The sequence below is a fragment of the Hyla sarda genome, chromosome 2 (genome assembly GCF_029499605.1).
Source record: "Hyla sarda isolate aHylSar1 chromosome 2, aHylSar1.hap1, whole genome shotgun sequence".
NCBI classification, from domain to species: Eukaryota; Metazoa; Chordata; class Amphibia; order Anura; family Hylidae; genus Hyla; species Hyla sarda.
The window spans coordinates 258,125,118-258,152,547 of NC_079190.1; the positions used below are offsets into that span (position 1 = coordinate 258,125,118).

At 44.5% G+C, this 27,430-nt stretch overlaps 1 protein-coding gene across 4 annotated transcripts in view; it reads right to left on the reverse strand.

The window, feature by feature from the left end:
* Window positions 1-3,218: 3,218 nt before the first annotated feature.
* The window catches only part of LOC130356020 (cell cycle control protein 50B-like), a 58,884-nt gene continuing 34,672 nt past the window's right edge, over window positions 3,219-27,430 (reverse strand). For all 4 annotated transcript variants that reach the window (XM_056557018.1, XM_056557017.1, XM_056557015.1 and 1 more), the window contains 4 exons: window positions 18,309-18,399; window positions 7,512-7,655; window positions 4,187-4,360; window positions 3,219-3,554 (listed from right to left, as the gene is read on the reverse strand). In XM_056557018.1, the coding sequence (XP_056412993.1) occupies window positions 3,370-3,554; window positions 4,187-4,360; window positions 7,512-7,655; window positions 18,309-18,399 (594 nt within the window). In that variant the 3' untranslated portion in view covers window positions 3,219-3,369. The remainder of the gene's footprint in view (window positions 3,555-4,186; window positions 4,361-7,511; window positions 7,656-18,308; window positions 18,400-27,430) is intronic.

A 27,430-nucleotide genomic window follows, 5' to 3' on the forward strand; every position in this document is an offset into this window, starting at 1 on the left:
TGTTACAAAACTACAACTCCCAGCATACACAGTCTGCCAGTGCATGCTGAGAGTTTTAGTTTGACAAACTTTCATTAAAGTTGGATGTGAAAATGAAAAATGTGATTTTTTTTTTTCACTAAAATGTTGGTGTTATCCCAAATATTTCATTTTCAAAAGGGGTAATAGGAGAAAAAGCCCCCCAAATTTTGTAACCCCATTTCGTCTGAGGATGGAAATACCCCATATGTGGATGTAAAGTGCTCTTCAGGTGAACTACAGGGCTCAGAAGAGAAGGAGCGCCATTGGGCTTTTGGAGAGAGAATTTGCTGGAATTGAAGGCCATGTGCGTTTACAAAGCCCCCATGGTGCCAAAACAGTGCCCCCCCCCCCCCATTTGACCCCATTTTGGAAACTACACCCCTCACGGAATGTAAAAAGGGGTACAGTGAGCATTTACGCCCCACAGGTGTCTGACAGATTTTTTGAACAGTGATCCATGAAAAGAAAAATGTAATTTTTCATTGGCACAGCCCACTGTTCCAAAGATCTGTCAAACGCCAGTGGGGTGTAAATGCTCACCGCACCCCTTATTACATTCCATGAGGGGTGTAGTTTCTGAAAAAGTCACATGTGGGGGGGGGGGGGTCCACTGTTATGGCACCATGGGGGCTTTGTAAACGCACATGGCCCACGATTTCTATTCCATCCAAATTCTCTGTAGTGCACCAGCAGAGCACTTTATGTCCACATATGTGGTATTTCCTTACTCGGGAGAGATTGGGCTTCAAATTTTGGGGTCCATTTTCTCCTATTACCCCTTGTGAAAATGACAAATTTGGAGTAACACCATTTTAGTGTTAAAAATCTATTTTTTTTTTTCATTTCAACGTCCAACATCAACGCAAACCTGTCAAACTCCTGTGAGGTGTTAAGGCTCACTTTACTCCCTGTTACTTTTCTTGAGGGATGTAGTTTCCCAAATAGTGTGCCATGTGTTTTTTTTTTTTTTTTTTTTGTGCATTTCTGGCATCATGGGGGCTTCCTAAGTGCAAAAAAAAAAAACATTTCAGCAAAATTCGCCCTCCAAAATCCCACAGTTGCCCTTTCCCTCTTGAGCCATGTTGCGTGCCTGAAGAGCACTTTACATCAACATATGAGGTATTTCCTTACTCGAGAGAAATTGGGCTACAAATTTTGTGGGCTTTTTCATCTTATAACCCTTGTAAAAATGAAAAAAAAAATTGGGCTACATGAACATGTTAGTGTACAAAAAAAAAAAAAAAATAGAGATTTTTATTTTTCTCCTTCACTTTGCTGCTATTCCTGTGAAACACCTAAAGGGTTAACCTCTTCAGGACACAGGGCGTATGGATACGCTCTGCATTCAGAGTACTGAAGGACACAGGGCGTATCCATATGCCCGTGGGAAATCCGGTCCCCACCGCTAGCCGGTCTCTGACAGCCCCGAACAGCCATAGCCAGCAGGGGTGAGGTGGCACTGGTGCCACCTCACGATCGCCCCGCTCCACCCCTCTTCCGGAGGACATGAGCGGGTGCGGGAAGAAGACCCCGGGAGCTGGGGACCCCGATCCCCAGCGTCCCTGTTGGGATCGGGGTCCCCAGGTGCGGCGGCGGCGAGGGACTGACCTGGGGAGCAGCAGTTGGAGCTGAGTGACAGCCTACTGCTGTTGCTTAGCAACAGCTCCCATCATGCAAAAAGGGCATGCTGGGAGCTGCAGTTATGCAACAGCAGGAGGCAGACCACCACAACTCCCAGCATTCCCTTATGGGCATGCTGGGACTTGTAGTTATACAACAGCTGAAGGTACACTTTTCCATAGAAAAAATGTGCCTCCAGCTGTTGCAAAACTATAACTCCCAGCTTACAAAAACAGCTAAAGTGCATGCTGGGAGTTGTAGTGGTACATCTGCTGGTTGCATAACTACAACTCCCATCATGCCCGTTGGCTGTCTGTGACTGCTGGGAGTTGTAGTTTTGCAACAGCTGAAGGCACACTGGTTGTGAAACTCAGTTTTTTTTTTATACCTAACTCAGTGTTTCACGACCGGTGTGCCTCCAGCTGTTGCAAACTACAACTCCCAGCATGCACCGTACATGCTGGGAGTTGTAGTTTTGCAACAGCTGGAGGCACACTGGTTGTGAAACACTGAGTTAGGTCACAAACTCGGTGATACATAACCAGTGTGCCTACAGCTGTTGCAAAACTAAAACTCTCAGCATGTACAGTCTGTCAGCGCATGCTGGGAGTTGTAGTTTTGCAACAGCTGGATGTTCCCCCCCAATGTGAATGTACAGGGTACACTCACATGGGCGTAGGTTTACAGTAAGTATCCGGCTGCAAGTTTGAGCTGCAGCAAATTTTCTGCCGCAGCTCAAACTGCCTGCGAGAAACTACTGTGAACCCCCGCCCATGTGACTGTACCCTAAAAACACTACACGAACACAAAATAAAATAAAAAGTAAAAAAAAACAATCAGCATAACAAAAAAAAATGGCATCCACAGTACTCTGATCAAAAAATAAAGGGATATAATGCTAGTGTAATGTATAAAAACATCATATAAACTATAATAAAGCAGTAAACCCAGTTTATACATTATTTATCCCCTTTTAAAAAAGAAGTTGAAATCTTAATTCGTAACCAGAGCTTACTTGCCACCCCATTTTTGATTTTTATAACTGTTGAAGACTACACTATATTAAAAGTGAAGTCCAAATAGACACTGAAAAGCACAGGTTTAAAAATTTTGTACCAGATATCACACATAAAATTTTTTATTTTAATGAGCAAAATGTAAAAGTCAGTGTATACATATAAACTATAAACAAAGTATTGGTATACAATTACATAAAATAATGCGTATATCCTTGCTAAATTTATGTTTGGGTGCGTTCCCACGTGGCATATACGCAGCGTATTTCACGCTGTGCAAAATTTGGGGCAGCAGCGGGAAATATGCTGCGTATTCTTCGCTCACTATACACACATGGCTTTCCGGCGGCAGCCCTATGCGTGTAGTGAGTTTTGGAGGCGGGGCCGTGTGACGGCGTGACTGACGCGCGGCTCCGCCTTCAAAACTCACTAGACGCATAGGGCTGTCGCCGGGAAGCCCTGTGTGTATAGCGAGTAAGAATACGCAGCATATTTCCCGCTGCTGCTGCAAATTTTGGGCAGCGTGAAATATGCTGCGTATACGCCACGTGGGAATGCACCCTTAGACCAAAGAGACTAAAGAGCAGTCAAATTATTATTATTTGTTTTTGTGTTTTTCATAAAGAAATGTACATCATCGCTTCTTGCTACAGATATTGCTATTTAATGTAAACATTGTGGAAACTGGCAACTTTATAAATAATTTTAGACACTAGAGGTCATCATCTATTTTCCCTTGGTACTTTATGAATACAATGAGCATAATGATCGCAAAGACAGTACATAAAGAACCAAAAACAAGATATGCAATTCCAAGGAATGGATTCTTTCCTCCCATCCAGGATATACTGCTGAAAACTATTTTTTTCGTTCCTTGAAAACTACTAACTGGGTAATCTGTTGAGCCGTAGTTAAGGTTGATCATCGGTATAAACTTTAAAAAAAAAAAAAAAAAAGGAAGAGGATTATTTCAAAGGGGTACTCCGCCCCTAGACATCTTATCCCCTATCCAAAGGATAGGGGATAAGATGTCTGATCGCTGGGGTTCCGCTGTTGGGGACCCCCGCGATCTCACTGCTGCACCCAGCATTAGTTTAGAGCGCCGGAGGCTCGTGACATCACTGCCACGCCCTGCTTGTGACGTCATGGCCACACACCCTCAATACAAGTCTATGGGATGGGGAGTGGCGGGCATCATGCCCCTCCCATAGACTTGCATTGAGGGGGCAAGGCTGTGATGTCACAAGCAGGGTGTTGCCGTGACATCAAGAGCCTCGAGCCCGCAACCCAAGTCATCCGGCATGAGCGAAGTTTGCTCCGTGCAGCGGATGTCTGGGGTGCAGCAGCCAAGATTGCGGGGGTCACCAGTGGCTGGACCCCTGCGATCAGACATCTTTTCTCCTATAATTTTTTATCCATTCTCAGTACCAATCTTCCCGTCTCCTATGATTTAGGCCAAAACCAGCCACTACCTAACCCCAAGCTGTCTTCTCCGTACTTACAAGGTGAAAATATAAGTAAAAGGATACTGTACTCAAATCTTAGCTGATATGTTCCTTCAGTTAGGTTCCCTATTCTTCTGTATAATTTTCGAAATGTTGGTAATGCTGCAGCTCTCATCCATACAATGAAGTCCTCATTTTTAAATCCAGACTCAGACAGGTTGTATGTTCCATTTTGCCAGTTGGTAGGTTTCGCTGTCCCTGAAACCATGAGGGGAAATAAAAAAATTAAAAAAGTCATGGACAGAAAAGATGATGTATTTGGATGTTCTCATTTGTATAATAAAGGCCCTAATTTACTATTGTGAACCCGACCTGTTTTGTCGAGTCATTGCACCAGAATTTGCACCAAAAAAATAAAAAAATTAAAATAAAAAATTTAAAAACCCGACCAACTCTCTATTTTTACTCAGAAAAAAAAGGTTCTGGCCTCTGGGAAAGGGGGCGTAGCTGCCAAAAAGGGGGCATGTCCCCAAAAAATACAATAATCCCAACACATTTACTATGGTTTCCTCAGAAAATGTGGTGGATTTGCGCGCTGAAAAAAAAACCAACAGTTCAGAGCATGTTTAAAAATAAACATAAATGTGGGGAAAAGTGCAAAATGTAGAGAAACAATAGTAAGTACCATAGAAAAATACATGTAGGGAATTAAAACCCATAAGCAAAACTACACTATACTCTTAGTAAATCAGGGCCAATATGGTTGCCCTTCGACTGTATGCTTAGAACGGCCTAGTATTTATCAGTAGAGTCCTGTAGACCCATGTCCCGAGTTCTATGTCACCTTCCTGGCTTTCTTATCTTTGTCGCTTACTTGAGCTATACACTTTTGATGGTATGGCTTGCTTTTAAACTTGAGTCACACTTTCTGCCATTACATTCTCAATCTCCCCCCCCCCCCCCCCCCTCTTTTTTTCCATCCTACCTTCCCCCTCCCCTTTTCCTTTTGCCTGACATCTGGAATCTATCAGATAGTGGGGTATATTTAAAAGCAAGTAAAACAGCCAGTCCTTGAAGTTGAGGTGTTGGAAGCAAGAAATAAGGGAAATTATATTTTGTTGCAACAATGTTTAGGCAGGTGGTAAATGTCAAAGTACATCCCTTCATGAAAACTGTATTCCTTAAAGGGTAGCTCCCACCATCCTATTTTTAATTTTTTGCTAGCCCGTAGCCCCCCCCCCGCTACGGCACTAGCCCGTTCCCTCCTCTCCCCCCCCCCCCTGCCCCGCATACCCCGTTCCCTCATTACACTTGCAGTTACTGCAGAGTCCGGCAGCGGGCATGCAGGAACAGCGGCGGCAACGAGGCGGCGGCGATGTGCGGGAGGAGTGGCCTCCCAGCCAGTGGCCGGGGAGCCAATGCGCTCACTCCCGCCTGTCTGATTGACAGGCAGGGAGCGAGTGCAGCCTAACTGAAAAAGGACTGATTGCCACTCCAAAATCAGTCCTTTTTTAGTGGCCGGTTTGTAAATGTAAATTAAACCTTTTTAATGAAAAAAAATAAATAAAAGTATATTAGAGATATGTTGTAGTACATAACTACTACAACATATCAAAAAATAAAGTTGGTGACAGTGCCCATTTAATGGCAGTTCCCTCTTCCAGCAGGTTACTATACCCTGCCCCTACTCAATGAGGAACATGACAAACGTTTTATAAGTGTTTGTTGCCCAGATTTTTCATTTCAATTAAGCATTTGGAGAACCTGCTGGAAAAACCTAAGTAAAATCTATGGAGAACCTACCTCATAACTTACAGGATCTAAAAGGACTTGTTTTTAATGTCTTAGTGGTAGTGTTGAGCGCGAATATTTGAAGTGCAAATTTTTACTGCAATTTCACGAATATTTAGAATATAGTGATATATGTTCGTAATGACAAATATTAGTTTTTTGCGAATATTCGCAAATATGCAAATATTCGCGAACATCGGCACTTCCAGTCAGAGGACACTGATCCCTCCCTTCTTTTAGGTGAAAGATATAACTGCGCATGCGCACTATGCAAATATCATAACGAATTTTTACATGGAAAAAATAAGAGAACAGACAATGAATTGCGCAAACATAGGACAAATATTCATCCATATATTCGCGAAATATTGCAAATTCGAATATGGCCCCAGCCGCTCATCACTACTTAGAGGCAGCTACCACAGGACACCTTCAGAGAACTTGTGGAGTCCATGCCTCAATGCGACAGAACTGTTTTAGCAGCATAAACGGGAGCTACACAATATTAAGCAGGTGGTTTAGTGTTCTGGCTAATTGATGTATAGACTACACTTCACTTATCCTTACATGTTCACCTAAAAAACTTGCCTCTGGGGCTGAAAGTCTGGATTTTTACAGTTACATTTTTTTTATTTATCTCCTTCATGTTTCAGATGTGGTAGCTTGGGGGGGTGTTGGGTGAACAGGGGTGATGCTAAGTATTATTGCAGGGTCTAGCATTAACTCTTGATTGTCGTGACTCCAGGGTGCGGGTTCCTCTGTGTGTGTGTGTGTGTGTGTGTGTGTGTGTGTGTATATATCCTACCGCCACCCATCCCAGGAACGATAGGGAGGGATAAAAGGATTGTCCACAGACGGAATTGTAATAAACTTGAAATAACTTAACTGCAGATTTTATGCAGGATGCAATTAACAACAGTCTTTACAAGAGGACCGGGATTTAGGCTCCTCACAGGTTGGCTGGGACTTCGTATAGAAAGGAATCAAAGCTTATTTCCTACACTGTTCTACAGAATTTAGGGGTATGTTTAGGTCCAGCAGTCATGTAGGATTAGCAGGATGGAGTTGGATTAAACTCACGGTTTAGGAAGGTGCGGAATTGGTAGGCTTCAGGCCTAGATTGTCTTGGAGAATTGTACGGAGCTGTTACTGCTTTTTCAGCACAGGAACAAGAGAGCAAAGAGAGCGATTATTGGCTAACACCTCCCTTATATCTCAAGGGGCAGGATCAAAGCTTATTGGTTCCCCAAACCTGTCAGTCCTAGTACAAAGGATTCTGGTTACATCACATGACCTCATCACATGACCCAAAAGGTCCTTAACCTTCGCATAGTGGAATTATTAAATATCATATGACATAAGGTCCTGTACATTACTTATACCATTAGAAAATATATTATATACATTTTTAAAGACATTATGAGGCGACTAGGGGTTAACCCACCATGAGAACCCTATCAGCACGGAGGAACTCTGACTATGGGGACCTACGACTAATGTACGGGACCAGGTCCAGTACCGGGGCACCACACAGGTTTCACAGTTTTGCTGTTTTCCAATACATCCTGAAAGACAATGGTGTAAATTTACTATTGCAAGCAACATGCTTAATAGTTACCTTCGAAGATCTCGGCTAAGGTCAGATTGCCATTAGTTGGGTTCTGGAATTTAATGTTGTAATCCGTCCACCAGGATATCCCTGTTCCATTTAGTGGCACTTCATCATATGTTCCACTATTATAGTAAAACAGTGTAATAGTATCTGAAGAAAAGAAGCAGGTTTGTTATTGTTTTTCTAAATTTCAGTAGGTAGGCTCTGTTTGTGTCACATTCTAGGGCTATGTTGGCAGCATTCATAGAAATGCCTACAAAAAAAAAGTTTTCCAAAAAGTACACCATAGTGCACTGATCGGGGGGAATTTATCAATGCTGTCCAATCAAGGTCAGACAGGAAATTGTTACAATTTTTTGCACGAATTTGTGACTTTTGTTAATACGCTCCACAAGAATTCCCTTTACAGCACCTTACTTTAAAGTATATGTTTATATATGCAAGATTTATACAATGCTATTTTGTTTTCTAAAAAAAGAAGCATATTTTTGCACTAGTTGAGTCCAGCAATCCTAGAAGCTAACATATCTGCAAACCATCTGAGGCAATCACTGTACACATTAGACAATTGATTCACAATCAAATTATACAACATGTACCATTAAAGCGTACCCGTCCTATCCAACAAAAAACTTTATTTTCATTATATATCACTCAGTACCAAATCCTGACCATGTACATCTCATTTTTGTGTCTACCACCTTTATCTTTTTATTACACTTTTAATTTAGCTCACTAGTCTGAACTCCTCTCAAAGGGCCTCACTGTGCAGGTCTTCGCCCCCTCCCTCAGTATGCTGTCTGCTTACCTCTTCAAGCATTAGCAAAACTACAACTCCCAGCTTGTCCTCACTGACAGTAGCGGGACACAAGCTGACAGTGGGAGGATTGTTCCTCCAGCTGTGAGCCCTGCGCTCACAGCTGTCAATCAAGGAAGTGTGTCCATGATGTAGGTGATGATGCATGGACACAGAGCGACTAGTATGTGTCCAAGCAGGCGGGGGGGGGGGGGGGGGGGGGGGGGGACAGTTGTTTCACTGGCTTTTTCAGAAAATTATCTAATTAAAGCAATTGCAAAACCTATTGGTTTTGCATGCTTTACCACATATCAAAAGTTTTTGCATCTGACAGTGCCCATTTAAAAATTATCTCCGGCAAAAAATAACTTAGTCGACCGCTTGGCGCCCCCGTAATCACCAGGACGGGACCAGTCGCTCAGTGACGAGCGTGTGCTGCAGTCGGCCAAAAAGACCCGAGTGCAGCACTCTGTCATCATTGGCGCTCCCTTAGAAATGAATGGCGAGCATGCCGCCTACCGGTACACAACATGCACTCCTCAAAGACCCGCCTAATCGGCTACTTATCCCCTATTCTGGGGATAGGGGATAAGCCATTTTTCAGCAGAGTACTCCTTTAATTTGTCTTCCGTACACAAGCCACAATTAGTCGTATCTGTTACGCCGAGCGCTCCGGGTCCCCGCTCCTCCCCGGAGCGCTCGCTACACTCTCGCTACTGCAGCGCTCCGGTCAGATCCACTGACCCGGTGCGCTGCGATACCGCCTCCAGCCGGGATGCGATTCGCGATGCGGGTGGCGCCCGCTCGCGATGCGCACCCCGGCTCCCGTACCTGACTCGCTCTCCGTCGGTCCTGTCCCGGCGCGCGCGGCCCCGCTCCCTAGGGCGCGCGCGCGCCGGGTCTCTGCGATTTAAAGGGCCACTGCGCCGCTGATTGGCGCAAGTGGTTCTAATTAGTGTGTTCACCTGTGCACTCCCTATGTATACCTCACTTCCCCTGCACTCCCTCGCCGGATCTTGTTGCCATTGTGCCAGTGAAAGCGTTTCCTTGTGTGTTCCTAGCCTGTGTTCCAGACCTCCTGCCGTTGCCCCTGACTACGATCCTTGCTGCCTGCCCCGACCTTCTGCTACGTCCGACCTTGCTTCTGTCTACTCCCTTGTACCGCGCCTATCTTCAGCAGCCAGAGAGGTTGAGCCGTTGCTAGTGGATACGGCCTGGTCACTACCGCCGCAGCAAGACCATCCCGCTTTGCGGCGGGCTCTGGTGAAAACCAGTAGTGACTTAGAACCGGTCCACTAGCACGGTCCACGCCAATCCCTCTCTGGCACAGAGGATCCACCTCCTGCCAGCCGGCATCGTGACAGTATCCATTATAACAACAGCATATACACAAGCCAATGAGAAATTCTCACCATAGGCTTTAGTAGACCAAATTTAGTTTACTAGTGTGCATTTCTTTGTAGTCCTGTAATTAAAATATATGCATACAATATATACAACCAGATGTCAAAAAAAATATATGCCCATTGATGGGTTAAAGGAAATACACTTCTATTTTTTCTTAAAAATAGATTAGAAAAAATGTCTGTATATGGTTTTATTATTTAAATGATTGAAGATTTTTGTCTAAATTTTGTACATGATCAGCCATCTTCCTTAGCTGCTGTTAACTGCATGCTGTATGTATGACCTGTGCAGAGGTCAAGGAGGTGATCTGTGTCAATCAGCCATTGTTAGTATAATGGTGTACAGATATTACCTCTCACTGTAATTCTGTCTCTAATGACAAAAAGGAAATGCTGAAAAGCATTTTCTGGGAATTTTTCAGAGGTCATTCTACAGGGGGCGGGGATACTGATCTCTGCTGTGAATGGGTGTGGATCCAGTGTTATCTATATACTGGTGTCCCCTTTCACTGTACTCCTTGTCTACTCTGAGAAAGGTATTCGGAAATTACCTGTACAGAACAGGAAGTCTCCGTTTAAAGTTATAGCCCTAGTGGCCAGAATGAAAACTGCAAGATTTCATGCTTATTTTAAATTAGATTGTAAAATGCAAAATTAGAATCATCATCAAAAGAAAAAAAAACTGGTTAACATACAAACATGATTTAACCCCTTCATAACCCAGTGATTTTTTGCCCTTTTTTTTTCTCTCTCACATTCTAAAGATACATAACTTTAAAAATTTTCTACAGACATAGTTGTACTAGGGCTTATTTTTTGTGGGGCAAGTTGTACTTTTCATAGGAATACTTTATTTTATCATAGAATGTATTACAGAGCCAGAAAAAAAATATATGCAAGGCAAAATTTGAAAACATTTGTTTATAGAATTGTGCAAAAAAAAAATGTTGTGCGATTTTTTATGCTTACCGTAAAATCTCTTTCTCGAAGGATCCATTGGGGACACAGACCATGGGTGTATGCTGCTGTCACTAGGAGGCTTGACACTATGGCAACAAGAAAAGTTGGCTCCTCCCAGGATATACCCGCCCACAGGCACCTGAACTAATCAGTTTTAGTCCCAGAGCAATAGGAGAAGACCGACAGGTCAAGAGAAAACCGCAAACTGTCCGAGCAATCAGAAGAAAAGGCAAAAGAACACACCTTCGGACAGGTAACAAATAGGAACATCAGAAAAAAAGCTGTGTCCCCCCAATGGATCCTTCGAGAAAGATTTTACGGTAAGCATTAAAAAAAAAATCTCCTTTTCTCTATCGGCTCCATTGGGGGACACAGACCATGGGACATACCAAAGCCGTCCCTTGGGTGGGTAAGGAGTCAGACAGGGGGATGGTTGGACCACCGCCATCTGCAACGTCTTACAGCCCAGAGTAGCATCAATTGATGCGAAGGTATGAATCTGGTAGCATCTTGAGAAAGCATGCAAAGACTACCTCGCGGACGCCTTACAGAACTGCAAGGCCGAAGCCACGTAGCGGAGGGCCCAGGATGCCCCGAAAAGCGGGTGGAATGAGCCAAACTCCTAAAGGGTGAGATATAAGTCCGAACAGCCCACACCACAACCAGGTTGTGGAACAAACGCTTCCAGGGATGAGAAGGGGCCAGACAAAAGGACGGTAGGATGAGGTTCTCATTGAGATGAAAAAAAATAAATAAAATCAAAAACCATCTCAGGTAAGAAGGACGGACCTGGACGGAAAACAACTTGTCCTGGTATACAACCAGGAAGAGAGAACGGCAGGAGAGAGCTACCAGCTCTGACACCCTCCTAACAGAGGTAAGGGCAATAAGAAACGCCACCTTCCGGGGAAGGAAGCAAAGAGAAATGTCCCTGAGAGGGTCAAAAGGGGCACCTTGCAGTGCACCTAAGATCAAGTGTAAGTCCCAAGGGAAAGAAGGGGACCGATGAGGAGGGGCAGCGTGTGCCACTCCCTGAACCAGGTTCGGACATGATAATAGAATGCCAGAGGACGTTGAAAAAGAATGGAAAGGACCGAACCTTGACCCTTAAGGGAGCTGAAAGCCAAGCCTTGGGCCAGCCCCGACTGGAGAAAAAGGCTGAGTTTCACACAACGAAAACAAGACCGCCAGGTATGGTGGTAAATCTTGCAGAAGAAGGCTTGTAAGCCCTCAGCATGGTGCGAACCACTTGGGAAGAGAAACCGCGGGTCCTCAGAACCGCTGTCTCAACCGCCACGCCAGCAAAAGCAGAGACGGTAAATAGGGGTGGCAGAGGAGACCTGATATAGGAGGTCTGGACGATAGGTGTAGTGGTAAGTAGGTGAGGAGCCTGACCACGACGATGTACCACGCCCTCCGGGGCCAGTCTGGGCCACGAGAATGCCCTCTGCTGCGAGTTTCCTCAGGACCTAGAAAAGAGAGGAAAGGGAGGACACAGATAAGGTAGGGCAAAGCCCGACCAATAAACAGATAAGGTAGGGCAAAGCCTGACCAAGAGAGAGGAACGCTTAGTTGTGGCGGGACGTGCAGAGGTCCATGCCTGGAGCGCCCCAGAGGTTGCAGATCACTGCAAACACCTCCTTGGACGGCTGACGACCGGCTGAGAAAGACCATATCCCAGAGACGCCCGGAATGAAGAGCGCTGAGATGGCCGGAAACCTGAGTTCCGCCCAGAAGGGAATTTCCCAAGAAGCAAGCAAAGAAAGGATTGCCATAGGCCCCAACATGTTGAAGGGGAAAAGGGCTTCTCGAGGGACCAAGGCCCCAGAACGGCCGGTCCTTGAAAACACCTCCCCAGTCCGACAGACTGGCAGGGAGAGACAGGAAGGAGCGCCCCCGAAAAGGCAGGGGGGGAAACGAAGCCACCATAGAAGGGACCAACAAGACTGTCGAGAGAGAACGATCTTGCGGTCGAGAGACAATGGAGACCTGTCCCTCCGGAAGAGAATCACCAGTTAAAGAGGTCGGTAGTGAAACTGGGCAAATGGCACGGCCTCCACGGCTGCCGGTAACCGACCCAGGACATCCATGCGAATGGAAACTGGAGCAGGGTGCCGAAGTCATCGGACTCTTGATAAGAGAGTCAGCCGATTGGTCGGCAGAGTCGAAAGCGGGCAGAGGCCGCGTCGAACTGAAGCCCCAGGAGAGTGGTTGGACTTGTCCCAATTGACCATCCAACATGTGAGACAAGGTCTGGAGGTTGAGACTAAGACTCTCCAGGATCTGGGCCCTGGCTGGAGCTCTGATCAGGAGGTCATCCAAGTAAGGAATCACGGAAACAACTGTTGTCCGTAAAAGGGCCATCACAGGCGCCAGGACTTTGGTAAAGGTCCGCGGAGAAGTGGTCAGACCGAAATGGAGAGCCACAATAGAAAATGACCGTCCGGAACCGCAAAGCGGAGGTACCGCTGATGACCGGGAAACAAATGTGGAGGCAGACGTCCTTGATATCCACCGAGGAACGAAAGTTGGAGAGGAGGTCCACCGAGCAATGATGTTCTTGGCGAAGGGATACCGCGCTTGAACCTTCTTAGTTTCCTGAAACTTCTCGTCAGGGTGCCTCCAGGCGTATACCAGCAGGGTGTCCAATTCAGCTTGAGAGCTGAAGGTCTTGGGTGCCGGTCAGGCACGAAAAAAAAGAGACTTCTGGAGCCACGTCTGAAGTTCCTGGGTCCTTTAGATGGAAGGCGTCCCTTATGGCCGAACCAATGAGTACACCACATCAGGCATCCGTGCTTTCCTTTGAGTCAGAGGCTGAATCAGAAACCTCGCCCACAAGTTCCCCAGGTGAATGGAAGCGAGGCGAGGCAGCCCTGGAAGAGGTCGGGCACTATGCGAGGAAACTTCTGGACCGCGTCCAAAGTTCCTGGGTCCTTTAGCTGGAAGGTGTCTCTTATGGCTGAAACCAATGAGTACACCACATCAGGCATATCCGTGCGGTCCTCTGAGTTCGTCCACAAGTTCTCCGGGTGAATGGGAATGTGTGAGGCGGCCCTGGAAGAGGGGGAGACTGACCAGGTACGCGGGTCTGGAGAGCCAGAGCGGCGACCGTGGGAGCGTCCTCTAGGGGAGCAACGCTTGCTACAGGGCGGAGTAACGGGGCGATGCCTGTGAGGGGAGCGCCCGTGCCTGCCAGAAAACTCGGAGGATGAGTCAAATGAAACACACCCCTATGACACTGCGAGCGTCAGTATAGGGGGAGAACGGGACCCTCCGGAGGGCCGGGAGGGCCTCTCCAATGCAGTCACCACATAATGGGAGACCTGAGCCAAGTCGTATATATAGACTGGGAGAGGGAGGGAACCCAGGCTGGAGGGGTGGCCGAACCCACTGGGTCTGGAAGACAACCAGGGTAGAATAGCAGGGGGGTCTGGGGGAGCAGTGGAGCAGGCAGAGCAAGTGGGTTCAGCAGAACCAGGCATTTTGGAGTTACAGCTTTTACAGACAAAATGGGAAACTAACGCTCCAGATGTCTGTTTAGGGGAGGAACAGTTCTGGGCATGGATATAGTGAAAAAAGAAATCTCTCACCCATGTCTGCGTCCCCAGGGCAGCTGCTGTGAAGAGAACTCCACTCTAGTGTAGATAGAGAAGGGAGAAATGCCAGCCAATAGCAGGAGAGGGGCGTGCCAGAAGCAGGGGCACTGCTGATTGGTGGTCAGTTCGCGCCCCTAGAAGTTCCGGCGGTACTGGGTGGGCGGAGCTAAAGCGCCCCGGCCGCCGAAGTTCCGACAAGAAATACAGTAATGGCGCCCGCTCCTTGCCCCGAGCGCACGTCAAGCGCATATGCGCTCGCGGTGAAGTGAGCGGGCGAGATGCCGCCGGCAGCAGTCTGCTGCTGAAAGAAAAAGTAAACCGGCGCTTTGTGCACCCGCATAGAAGAATGCCGCGGCTGTCAGCTGCTTAAAGTAAAACACATACATACACTCACATCCTTCAATGCATGTGAATAAACTGTGCCCCATCGAAAATGCCACTGCTCACCCCAGAAATAAAGCCCCCTGTCCAGGCCAGCCCATTAGACCCTGAAAGGTGGGCCAAAAACTGAGGGTCTCCAGAGGTTGCAAGTCTGCACCCAAGGGAGAAAGGGAAGTATACTCACCTCAGTCAGAAGAACTTGCCTAATGGAGTCTTCTGTAGGGTCTTCAGTCAGCTTTCTGTCACCTGCATCACGCTGAGCTACCATGTGCGAGCAGGGAATAGGGGGACCCGGACCCATGAGGTACAACCCCAGGCGCTGACTGTTGGCGAGAGGGGGTTGACAGTACATATACACAATGTCTGTGCCCCCTCAATCGCAATGGGGAAACAGTGAGCCGCAATTCCTGAGTCCCCAACTGAAAACAGAAAAGAAACAGAATAAAAAAAACTAACACGTCCCTAATCTAGGAAAATAATAAAACATAAGACCTGGTCTGGAGAGAACTCCAGACCAGTGTCTACCTCCTTTGACACCAAGCTAAAACTGATTAGCTCAGGTGCCTGTGGGCGGGTATATCCTGCTGGGAGGAGCAGACTTATTGTTGCCATAGTGTCAAGCCTCCTAGTGACAGCAGCATACACCCAAGGTCTGTGTCTCCCAATGGAGCCGATAGAGAAATTTTATTTTACTGAGAGTAGTAGGTGGTTAGAACAAACTTCCAGCAGATGTGGTTCATAAATCCACAGTAGGTGAATGTAAACCTGTTAGGGATAAAACATCTATCCTGAAATAGAAAATAAAAAAATAAAAATTAGGGTAGACTAGATGTACCATGTGACAGACAGCTTTTCCCAGGGTGTTCTTTGTTATACACTGCTCAAAAAAATAAAAGGGAACACTTAAAGGGGTTATCCAGGAAAAGTGTTTTTATATATATATATATATACTGGCTCCAGAAAGTTTAACAGATTTGTAAATGACTTCTATTAAAAAATCTTAATCCTTTCAGTACTTATGAGCTTCTGAAGTTGAGTTGTTCTTTTCTGTCTAAGTGCTCTCTGATGACACATGTCTCGGGAACCGCCCAGTTTAGAAGCAAATCCCCATAGCAAACCTCTTCTACTCTGTGCAGTTCCCGAGACAAGCAGAGATGTCAGCAGAGAGCACTGTTGCCAGACAGAAAACAACAACTCAACTTTAGCAGCTGATAATTATTAAAACGATTAAGATTTTTTTAATAGAAGTAATTTACAAATCTGTAACTTTCTGGAGCCAGTTGATCTAAAAAAAAAATTATTTTTCCCTGAAATACCCCTTTAAACAACACAATGTAACTCCAAGTCAATCACACTGTCCACACAGGAAGAAACACTGATTGACAATTTCACATGCTGTTGTGCAAATGGAACAGGCAACAGGTGGAAATTATAGGCAATTAGCAAGACATCCCCAATAAAGGAGTGCTTCTGCAGGGTGTGACCACAGACCACTTCTCAGTTCCTATGCTTCCTGGCTGATGTTTTGGTCACTTAAATGCTGGCGGTGCTTTCACTCTAGTGGTAGCATGAGACGGAGTCTACAACCCAAGTGGCTCAGGATGGCACATCAATGCGTTTGCGGTGTCTGTCAGCATAGTATCCAGAGCATGGAGACGCTACCAGGAGACAGGCCAGTACATCAGGAGACTAGTGATGAGCGGCATATGCCATATTCGAATTTGTGATATTTTGCGAATAAGCGGATGAATATTCCTCCCATATTCGTGAAATTCTAATATTCGTTATATTCGTGACTTTTTTGAATTGCGAAATTTCACTATTGCGAATGCGAAATAGCGAAATTTAGCTCGTCTGCGCATGTGCGCTATAGCACGTTGCTGGGGACGTTGCTAAGCTCTGACAACTCTGCTTGCAGGACTCTCATTGGCTCACAGGCATAAGTAGGGCGGAATTTCCACAAATATTCGTATTGCGAATATTCGCAATGCGAATATTCGCATGCATAAACCTTTCGCCTCACAGTTTCATCCCTAGGTCTTTAAATGATACAAGCATTGCATTCATCAGTCGAAGGAGATCACTACAATGTGCTCAGTTTTTAAAACAGTTTGAAAAAATAGATGAATATTCGAAATAGCAAATTTTTATTGCAAAATTCGTAATATTTGCGAATTCGCGAATATGCGATATTCGCAACGAATATTCGAATTGCGAATATTCGTGAGCAACACTACAGGAGACGTGGAGGAGGTCGTAGGAGTGCAACAACCCAGCAGCAGGACTGCTACCTCCGCCTTTGTGCAAGGAGGAGCACTGCCAGAGCCCTGCGAAATGACCTCCGGCAGGCCACAAATGTGCATGTGTCCACTCAAACGGTCAGAAACGGACTCCATGAGGGTGATATGAGGCCCCGACGTCCACAGGTGGGGGTTTTGCTTACAGCTCAACACCGTGTAGGACGTTTGGCATTTGCCAGAGAACACCAAGATTGGAAAATTCGCCACTGGCGCCCTGTGCTCTTCACAGATGAAAGCAGGTTCACACTGAACACATGTGACAGACGTGACAGAGTCTGGAGACGCTGTGGAGAACATTCTGCTGCCTCCAGCATCCTCCAGCATGACCGGTTTGGAAGTGGGTAAGTAATGGTGTGGGGTGGCATTTCTATGGGGGGGCCGCACAGCCTGCCAGTGGTAGTCTGACTGCCATTAGGTACCAAGATGAGATCCTTAGACCCCTTGTGAGAACATATGCTGGTGGTTGGCCCTGGATTCCTCCTAATGCAAGACAATGCTAGACCTCATATAGCTGGAGTGTGTCAGCAGTTCCTGCAAGAGGAAGGAATTGATGCTGTGGACTGGCCCACCCGTTCCCCAGACCTTAATCCAATTGAGCACATCTGGGACATCATGTCTCGCTCCATCCACCAACGCCGCGTTGCACCACAGACTGTCCAGGAGTTGGTGAATGCTTTAGTCCAGGTCTGGGAGGTCATCCCTCAGGAGACCATCCACCACCTCATCAGGAGCATGCCCAGGCATTGTAGGAAGGTCATACGGGCACATGGAGGCCACACACTACTGAGCCTCATTTTGACTTATTTTAAAGGACATTACATGAAAGTTGGATCAGCCTGTAGTGTGGTTTTCCCCTTGGGTTGATACATTTGATTTCCATTTATAATTTGTGTGTGATATTGTTGTCAGCACATTCAGCTATGTAAAGATGAAAGTATTTCATTCGATTAGTTCATTCATTCAGATCTAGGAATCCTAGGATGTATCTTAGGGTTCACTTTATTTTCTTGAGCAGTGTACTTACCTGCTATCAGATATATGATGAAGATAATAATGATGATTAAGTGCTAGCCTATCTAATCCTTGGTCCTGATGATCCTATCATGTATTTACAGCAGGGATCACAATAAGCTGTAGATTGTTTTGATGCATTTCTATTGAAATCAGATTTTATCTGGGGAGGATTACAGCAAGAAGCTTTTTATATTCTATGCACAGTGTGAAAATATGGTTTCCTTCATGAATGGACCATCATCCGTATACACCATTATTATACAATTTCAATACGGGGAGGAAGGAATTGTTTTTACATGTTATGCAATTGTGCTGGAGCAGTTTAGAATAGTGTTTTGTATTACACTTACCGTTAAACATGCTGTTTGCCACAGCACCACATGGAGCTATAGGCTTTTGGTCAGAATTCACTCTATACGGGGCACACTCATTGGAAGGATTCTACATAGAAAGGGAAAACATTTTTTTTTTTTTACTTTACCATAAAGGGTATATTTCCCTTTAATAATACATTTACTGGTTGCTGTCATAGTGTGACTGTAGAAAAATTGCATTAAAAAAATGCAATACGACCTCACCATGTAAATATAGGAGTGCCCATAGGCATATCAGCAATGATACGTGTAGGAAAACCACACACTATGCAAGTATGCAAGTTTCCAAACGTTTTAGCTATACAAACCATGTGTTTAAAACACCCCACAATTAAACTGCAATTTTGCAGCAGCACACACTACAACAATGTGAATAGACAACCTAAATTTAAACCTTTACCAGCAAGTTAAACTGTGCAATTCCCATACTTCTTGTCAACTTCTATTACATTAAACCAAAAATACCCTCCATGGTGCAGGATCCCTATGCAAATAGAACAATGGGAGCTAATCGGATATTGTTATGCGATTCCAGGCACAACTCTGATGACAGCGTGATATATAGAATCCGATTGCAGCTTTTGCATATTTTTAAACATATTGCATTACAGCTATGCGTTTCCAGGTCAGTCCGACCTCCTCTTCAGGTATATCTGACGAAGACAAAGAGGACGGTCCTGGAAATGCGTCGTAATGCAATACATTGTTAAAAGTACACACGGAGTACCGGATACAGACTTCTATTGCTTGTCAACTTCGAAATAGAAAATGTGTATAGCTTAACTGTGATACTTGACACCTCATGGCCTCCTTCCAATCAACGTGTAAGGCTAGAGGGGGAGATTTATCAAAATCAGTTTCAGAGGCCTTTTTAGAAATTAAAGAATATGATTGGTTGTTAATAGGCTACTGCACTGCTCTTCCTCTACACAGATTTTGAAAAATTTCCTCCAGTGTGAGTGAAATCAAGACCAACATACTCCATAAGCATTTCATATATGTTTTTACATTAACCCCTTAAGGACCAAGCCCATTTTAACCTTAAGGACCAGGCCAATTTTATGTTTGCATTTTCGTTTTTTCCTCCTCGCCTTCTAAAATCCATAACTCCTTTATATTTCCATCTACAGACCCATATAAGGGCTTGTTTTTTTTGCGTGACCAATTGTACTTTGTAATGAAACCTCTCATTTTACCATAAAATGTACGACGAACCCCAAAAAAAATTTTTAGGGAGGAAATTTAAAGGAAAACCACAATTTTGCACATTTTGGAGGGTTTTGTTTTCACACTGTACACTTTACGGTAAAAATGACTTGTGTTCTTTATTCTGTGGGTCAATACGATTAAACTGATACCCATGGCTAGATACTTTTATATTTTTGTACTGCTTAAAAAAAAAAAAAAATAATTTGTACAAAATCAGTAATCTAAAATCGGCCTATTTTGACCACGTATAACTTTTTCATTTTTGCGTATATGGGGTGGTATGAGGGCTCAGTTTTTGCGCCGTCATCTGTACTTTTTATCGATACCACATTTGCATATATAAAATTTAGATCATTAATTTTTTTTTTATAAAATGCTACAAAAAAGCAGAATTTTTGGACTTAAATTTTTTTATGTTTACGCTATTCACTGTACGGGATCATTAAAATTATATTTTGTTAGTTCGGACATTTATGCACGCTGCAATACCAAACATCTATATTAAAAAAAACAAGTTTACGCTTTTTGGGGGGGGGGGTAAAATGGGAAAAACAGAATTTTCATTTTTATTGGGGGAGGGGATTTTTCACTTTTTTTTAAACTTTATATTTCTACATTTTTCAACTTTTATTTTACACTTTATGTCCCCGTAAGGGACTATCTATCACAATCCTTTGATTGCTAATACTGTTCTGTGCTATGTATAGGACATAGCACTGATCAGTATTATTGGTCATCTTCTGCTCTGGTCTACTCGACCGCAGACCAGAGCAGAAGACCCCAGGAGACGTCCGGAGCCAGGTGAGGGGACCTCCGGCCGCCATGCTGGATGATCGGATCACCATACTGCCGCAGATGCTGTGATCTGTATTGATCACAGCATCTGAGGGCTTAACGGCAGACATCCTCGCGATCGCAGATGTCGGCCATTACGGGCGGGTCCCTGCCGTGTATGACGCGAGCACCGTTCTGATGCTCGCGGTCATACACAGGACGTAAATGTACGTCCTGGTGCGCGAAGTACCGCCAAACCAGGACGTACATTTATGTCAGTGGTCGTTAAGGGGTTAAATACTGAAATATATTGCTTTCCATGTAATTTTAAGTTTTTGTATCCAATTTTGCTTTGTATTACAACATTGATTTTCTTTTGAAGAAATCATAGTGGCCAATATCACAATAATATTACAGTAATTTCAATTATTAAGGCGACTTCCAAATTCTAACAAATTTTCTGCAGTTTTTTTGTTTTCAGGTTACAATGTGTTCATTGTACTACAAACTGAAGACAATGCCACAAAGGGTTGCTAAGCTAAATCAAAACATAAACCTCGAATAAGAAGTTTCGACAACACTGGTTAATACAAAAATGTTTTTATTACATATCAAGAAAAACATACATAAAATATGCACAGTAAAACATATGTAGATAAAGCACTACATTACACACACAGAAATAAAAGTGGAATATAAGTACCTTTCACTTTCTTCACTACCTCATGCGGTGTGGCTAACTTTTGGTCTGAAGGAGTATATATCTAAATTGTAAACCAGTCAGTATGATCCTAGCAATGATTGATATCGTGAAAGCCCTATCAGGATGCACTTAGTAGTCATTGCACACATAAGAATAGGCATACACACCTGGGATGGAGCATATCAATAATGCAGCATGTTAAATGGGTACTCTGGTGGTAAACTTTTTTTTAATCAACTGGTGCCAGAAAGTTAAACAGATTTGTAAATCACTTCTATTAAAAAATCGTAATCATCCAGTACTTATTAGCGGCTGTATATTACACAGAAAGTCATTTTGTTTTGGGATTTTTTTTTCTGCTCACAGTGCTCACTGCTGACACCTGTGTCTGTATCGGTCATCTTCTGCTCTGGTCTGCTCAATCTCAGACCAGAGCAGAAGACCCCAGGAGACAGCCGGAGCCAGGTGAGGTGACCTCCGGCCGCCATGCTGGATGATCGGATCGCCGCGGATCATCCGTGCAAAGTACTGCACTGCCGCAGATGCCGTGATCTGTATTGATCACCGCATCTGAGTGGTTAATGGCGGAAATCCACGCGATCGCGGATGTCCGCCATTACCGGCGGGCCCCTGGCTGCTGATAGCAGCCGGGACCTGCCAGGCATGATGCGAGCACCGCTCCGGTGCTCGCGATCATGGCGGCATGTAAATGTATGTCATGGTGCGTTAAGTACCAGGTCACCATGACGTCCATTTACGTCCATTGTCAAGACGTTAAATAGGCACTGTCAAATTCAAAAACTATTTATATGTTGTAAATATAGACAAAACATTAACCTTTCCACTATACTTCATAGGAAAATGTTATATCCTTTTTATTGAAACCATGGCTTATGACCCCCCCCATGTGTATATTGATGCTATAGGAGTCTCAAGGGGGGTTCCAGATGAATTTAAAGCTAGAGATCAAGTAAAAGCCGGATTTGAGTCTATAATACCCCAGATTTCCATAAACAAGAATGTAGGTTTGATTAATTATATCTAGTACAACCAGCAGAGATTCATAACATTTTTCAGTGGATGCTCTCAAAGGTCATGCCGTACAACTAAGTGCAACATCCACTAGGACATTCCAAAATCGTATGGCATTAGATATGGTGTTAGCGGAAAAAGGGGGGGGGGGGGGGGGAATATGTAAAATGTTTGGGGAGACCTGTTGCACATATATCCCAGCTAATACAGGACCCAATGGTAAAGTAACCATAGCCATGAAGAAACTAGAAGACCTATCAGTAGAACTTAAAAAGAATTCTGGAATTTTAGACCCTTGGGATCAATACTATGATTGCATGGGGGGGAGGGGGTTGAAAAAGACTTTGGCCCAAATAGGAATAACCATACTTCTAATCCTGATAATCCTTGTTTTTATTGTGTGTTGTGTTTTGCCTTGCTTAACCTCTTAAAGGACTTAGGGCGTACCTGTACGCCCTAAGCCCGGTCCCGGTGTGAAAAACGGGGTCACGCCGTGACCCCGCATCACACCGGGTCGATCCCGGGACCCTGGGCTAACAGCGTGCGGCCCTGATCGTTGTGCCGCGCTTTTAACCCTTCAGACGCGGCGATCAAAGTTGACCGCTGTGTCTGAAAACTAAAGTAAACGGTTCCCGGCAGCTCAGTCGGGCTGATCGGGACATCGCAATAAAATCGCGATGTTCCGATCAGCTGGGACACAGGCGGAGGTCTCCTTACCTCTCTCCGAAGCGTCCGATCGTCGATTGATTGCTCCAAGCCTGAGCTACAGGCTTGAGCAATTGACCGCCTATCTGACTGATCCGTGCAAAGCTATGGCTTTGCAGGGATCAGCATAGGAGATCAGTGTGCGCAGTGCTATAGGTCCCTATGCTAAAGGTCATTTAACCCCTCCCCTATTAAAAGTTTGAATCACCCCCCTTTTCCCATAAAAAAAAACCTGTGTAAATAAAAATAAAAACATATGTGGTATCGCCGCGTGCAAAAATGTCCGAACTATAAAAATATATTGTTAATTAAATTGCACGGTCAATGGCGTGCGCGGAAAAAAAAAATCCAAAGTCCAGAATAGTGTATTTTTGGTCACTTTTTATATCATGAAAAAATGAATAAAAAGCGATCAAAAAGTCCGATCAATACAAAAATGGTACCAATAAAAACTTCAGAACACGGCACAAAAAATGTGCCCTCATACCGGCCCATACTCTAAGTTATAGGGGTTAGAAGATGAGAATTTTTAACATATAAATTTTCCTGCATGTAGATATGATTTTTTTCCGAAGTACGACAATATCCAACCTATATAAGTAGGGTATCATTTTAACCGTATGGACCTACAGAATAAAGATAAGGTGTTATTTATACAAAAAATGCACTGCATAGAAACGGAAGCCCCCAAAAGTTACAAAATGAAATTTTCTCTTCAATTTTGTCGCACAATGATTTTTTTTTCCGTTTCGCCGTGGATTTTTTTGGTAAAATGACTAATGTCACTATAAAGTAGAATTGGTGGCGCAAAAAATAAGCCATCATATGGATTTTTAGGTGCAAAATCGAAAGCATTATGATTTTTAGAAGGTGATGAGGAAAAAATGAAAATGCAAAAACGGAAAAACGCTGAGTCCTTAAGGGGTTAAAGAAGATGTGTGAGAAGGCTATATATAGAGAATTCCACACCAGTGATGATGAATTTGGACTTTGGGACTACTGATGAAGCCTATACCCCATTACAGAGCCTCAATGCCATCTATAAAACATGTAAACCATAGGGACAGCATCTGACTCTATGGGCCTCATTTACTAAGAGTTTCGGGTTTTTACTAGTGGGAAAAGTTGTTTCAGACTTGCAGGATTCCTCTCCATTTACTATTGGGAAAAGTCGGGAACATTTTCTGACCAGCTTTTTCTAGGTCGATATTTCCAGCCATTTACCCACAGGATTTTCTGTGAATTCAATAGTAAATCGGTCGGGTTGTGAAACTACGCCCCTTTTTGGGCAGACCACGCCCCCTTTTCGGCTTTTCACAGTGCAATGTCGGGTTTGTTGGATTTTTCAGGCGCACACTGTTGCAAACTGGCGCAGACATGTCTCAGACACTCTGCGCCAAAATAACCAGACAAACAGGTCGGTTTCAGCTTAGTAAATGAGGCCCTATATGTGTAAAGTCTGAGGCTAAGGGGGTTCATGGACAAGCCATGGGTCGTCTAAAGTACAGTGAAGCGTTTTAGAGAACACATTGGGGCAGATGAGTTAGGATGATGAAAATTAGGGAAAGGTAAAATAGTCATTTTAATCTCTTAACAACCACGGACATAAATGTACGTTCTGGTTTGGCAGTACTTCACGCACCAGGACATACATTTACGTCATGTGTATGACCGTGAGCATCGGTCGACATCTGCGATTGCGTTTGGATGTCCGCCATTAACCCTTCAGATGCCGTGACCAGTACAGATCACGGCATCTGCGGCAATGAGCACGTTAAAAGAGATGATCGGATCGCCTGCAGCGCTGCCGCGGCGATCCGATCATTTGTAATGGCAAACAGAGGTCCCCTCACCTGCCTCAGTCCGTCTCCTGCTCTGGTCTGAGATGGAGCAGACCAGAGCAGGAGATAGCACTGATCAGTATTATTGGCTATGTCCTATGCATAGCACTGAAAAAATATGTAAAAAAATAAATAAATAAATAAAAAAATCCTCCTCCCCACTAAAAATGAAAATTGTCAGTTTTTCCCATTTTTACCCCCAAAAAGCGTAATTTTTTTTGTTAAAACCATATTTGGTATTAGTTCAGACACTTATGCTCGCGCTATCAAAATATAATGTTAATGATCCCGTACGGTGAACGACGTAAACGTAAAAAATAAAAAAAAGTCACAAAAATGCTGCTTTTTGTCCCATTTTATTCCCCCCCAAAAAAATTTTTAATCATCTAAAACTTTTATATATGCAAATGTGGTATCGATAAAAAGTACAGATGACGGCGGAAAAAATGAGCCCTCATACTGCCCTATATACGGAAAAATGAAAAAAGTTATAGGTGGTCAAAATAGAGGGATTTTAGATTACTGATTTTGTACAAAAAGTTTTAGGTTTTTTTAAGCGGTGCAAAAATATATAAGTATCTAGCCATGGGTATCATTTTAATCGTAATGACTCACAGAATAAAGAACACATCATTTTTACCGTAAATTGTGCAATGTGAAAATGAAACTCTCCAAAATGTGCAAAATTGTGGTTTTCATTTAAATGTCCTTCCTAAAAAAATATTTTTTTGGTCTGTAGATGGAAATATAAAAGAGTTATGGATTTTAGAAGGCTAGGCAAAAATAAAATTGGCCTGGTCCTTAAGGTCAAAATGGGCTTGGTCCTTAAGGGGGGATTGTAATTGATGTATATATGTGTGTGTGTGTATATATTTTCAGTATAAAATGACTATTTGACAAAGCCCATCCTCCATGCTGCTCTGCTCCTTGTTTTCCCCCCTTCCTTCGTGTAAGAGGAATTTCCTGTTCTGGCCAACGCCTATAGCCTTTCTAAATATCTATCTAAGAGGAAAGGCATACCTTACACACGCCCCTAGTGAGGGTGGGAACTTATGCAAATTGCAATGTCTATATTACTGGATGACTGCCAAATAAAGGGTAGAAGTATGTTACCATCGACAATGTGTGTGTGATTCACTCAATCATGCACTCAATCTGATAACTTATGTGCATGCACTCAATCTGATAACGAAATAACGAATTAGGATGGGGGAGCAGATATTTACTAGGTTACTGATAAAATCCATATCAATTTATTGGGGCATCCCTACTGTCTCTAATTTGGGCCCACTGCTCCATTGTCTGACCTGCTATACTGTGACTTATTTTTGTTATATATGTTATGTATTAATTTATGATCTGTGCCTTTAAGGGATTGTGGCAAAGTGACCAGGTGACCCTGATGCCCCAACAGGGGACCCCCAAACCTAGCCCTTATGTAGTGTGTGTGTGTGTGTGTGTGTGTGTGTGTGTGTTGGGGGAGGGGGGGAGGAGTGTTGAGTGGTTGTATAGAGTTGATAGAGAGGAGTTTTCTGCTCCCCCCCAATTAATGATCAGCCCAGCGGGGTACTACTCACATGTGTCACCCGCAAGCACTGCCCTCCTCCTCTGTTAGGGGTCGCCGGCGCTGGAACTCACTGCACGCCAGTGGTCTCCAACCTGCGGACCTCCAGATGTTGCAAAACTACAACTCCCAGCATGCCCGGACAGCCAACGGCTGCAACAGCTTGCAACATCTGGAGGTCCGCAGGTTGGAGACCACTGCTGTACGCTTTATCCCTATGCCCGGGCTGCAGAAGATAAAGAAAATAAACTTTAACTTACCTACGTTGGCATTATGCTGGGGACTGGAACGTCGGACAGTCGTCAGCCTATCACCGGCCGGAGCGATCTCCCGCCCTGGCCAGTGATAGGCTGAGCCCACTGTCATGTAAGAAGCCGGCTTCTTACATGACAGTGGGCTCAGCCTATCACTGGCCGGGGTGGGACATCGCTCCGGCTGGTGATAGGCTGACGGCTGTCCGACATTTCCGTCCCCAGCGTAAGGCCAATGTAAGCAAGTTAAAGTTTATTTTCTTTATCTTTTGCAGCCCGGGCATTGGGATACAGCGTACAGCAGTGGTCTCAAACCTGCGGACCTCCAGCTGTTGCAAAACTACAACGGGCATGCTGGGAGTTGTAGTTTTGCAACATCTGGAGGTCCGCAGGTTGGAGACCACTAGCGTGCAGTGAGTTCCAGCGTCGGCGGCCCCTAACAAAGAGGAGGAAGGCAGTGCTTGCGGGTGATATATGTGAGTAGTACCCCGCTGGGCTGATAAATTATTGGGGGGGGGGGGGGGAGCAGAACAGCGCTGGCGGGTCACATATGATTAGTTCCCCGATAGGGACAGCGCAGCGCTGGGCTGATAAAACCGGTATTGCGGTATGGGAAAAATTCATATCGTGGAGCCCAAAAATTTCGGTATTCGGTATGAACCGGTATACCGCCCAGCCCTACCCTGGCGGACAGGTCAAAGCCTGGGGGTAAGCAAAGCTATTGGGGAAAACCACGTCTTCAGTCAGTCAAGTTAAATCTCTAAAGTCAGCGTGGGCTGTTGATAATCTGTAAGCTGTAGTAAAAGCAACTACAACTCCCAGTAAGGCAACAGATTCCCCAAATCACACTCTGCACATTCATCTTCACTAAAGCTTATACTGCTAAGGATTCAGTAATCTCAGCGACAGTTAAGCTAGTTATCCGTAACCTTGCATCGGTGTATTACTCTGTGCCTGGCCCAGGAGAAGCTCTCATCCTCAGACCATGTAGGTTAACTGTGCCCTGGCATCATGAACTT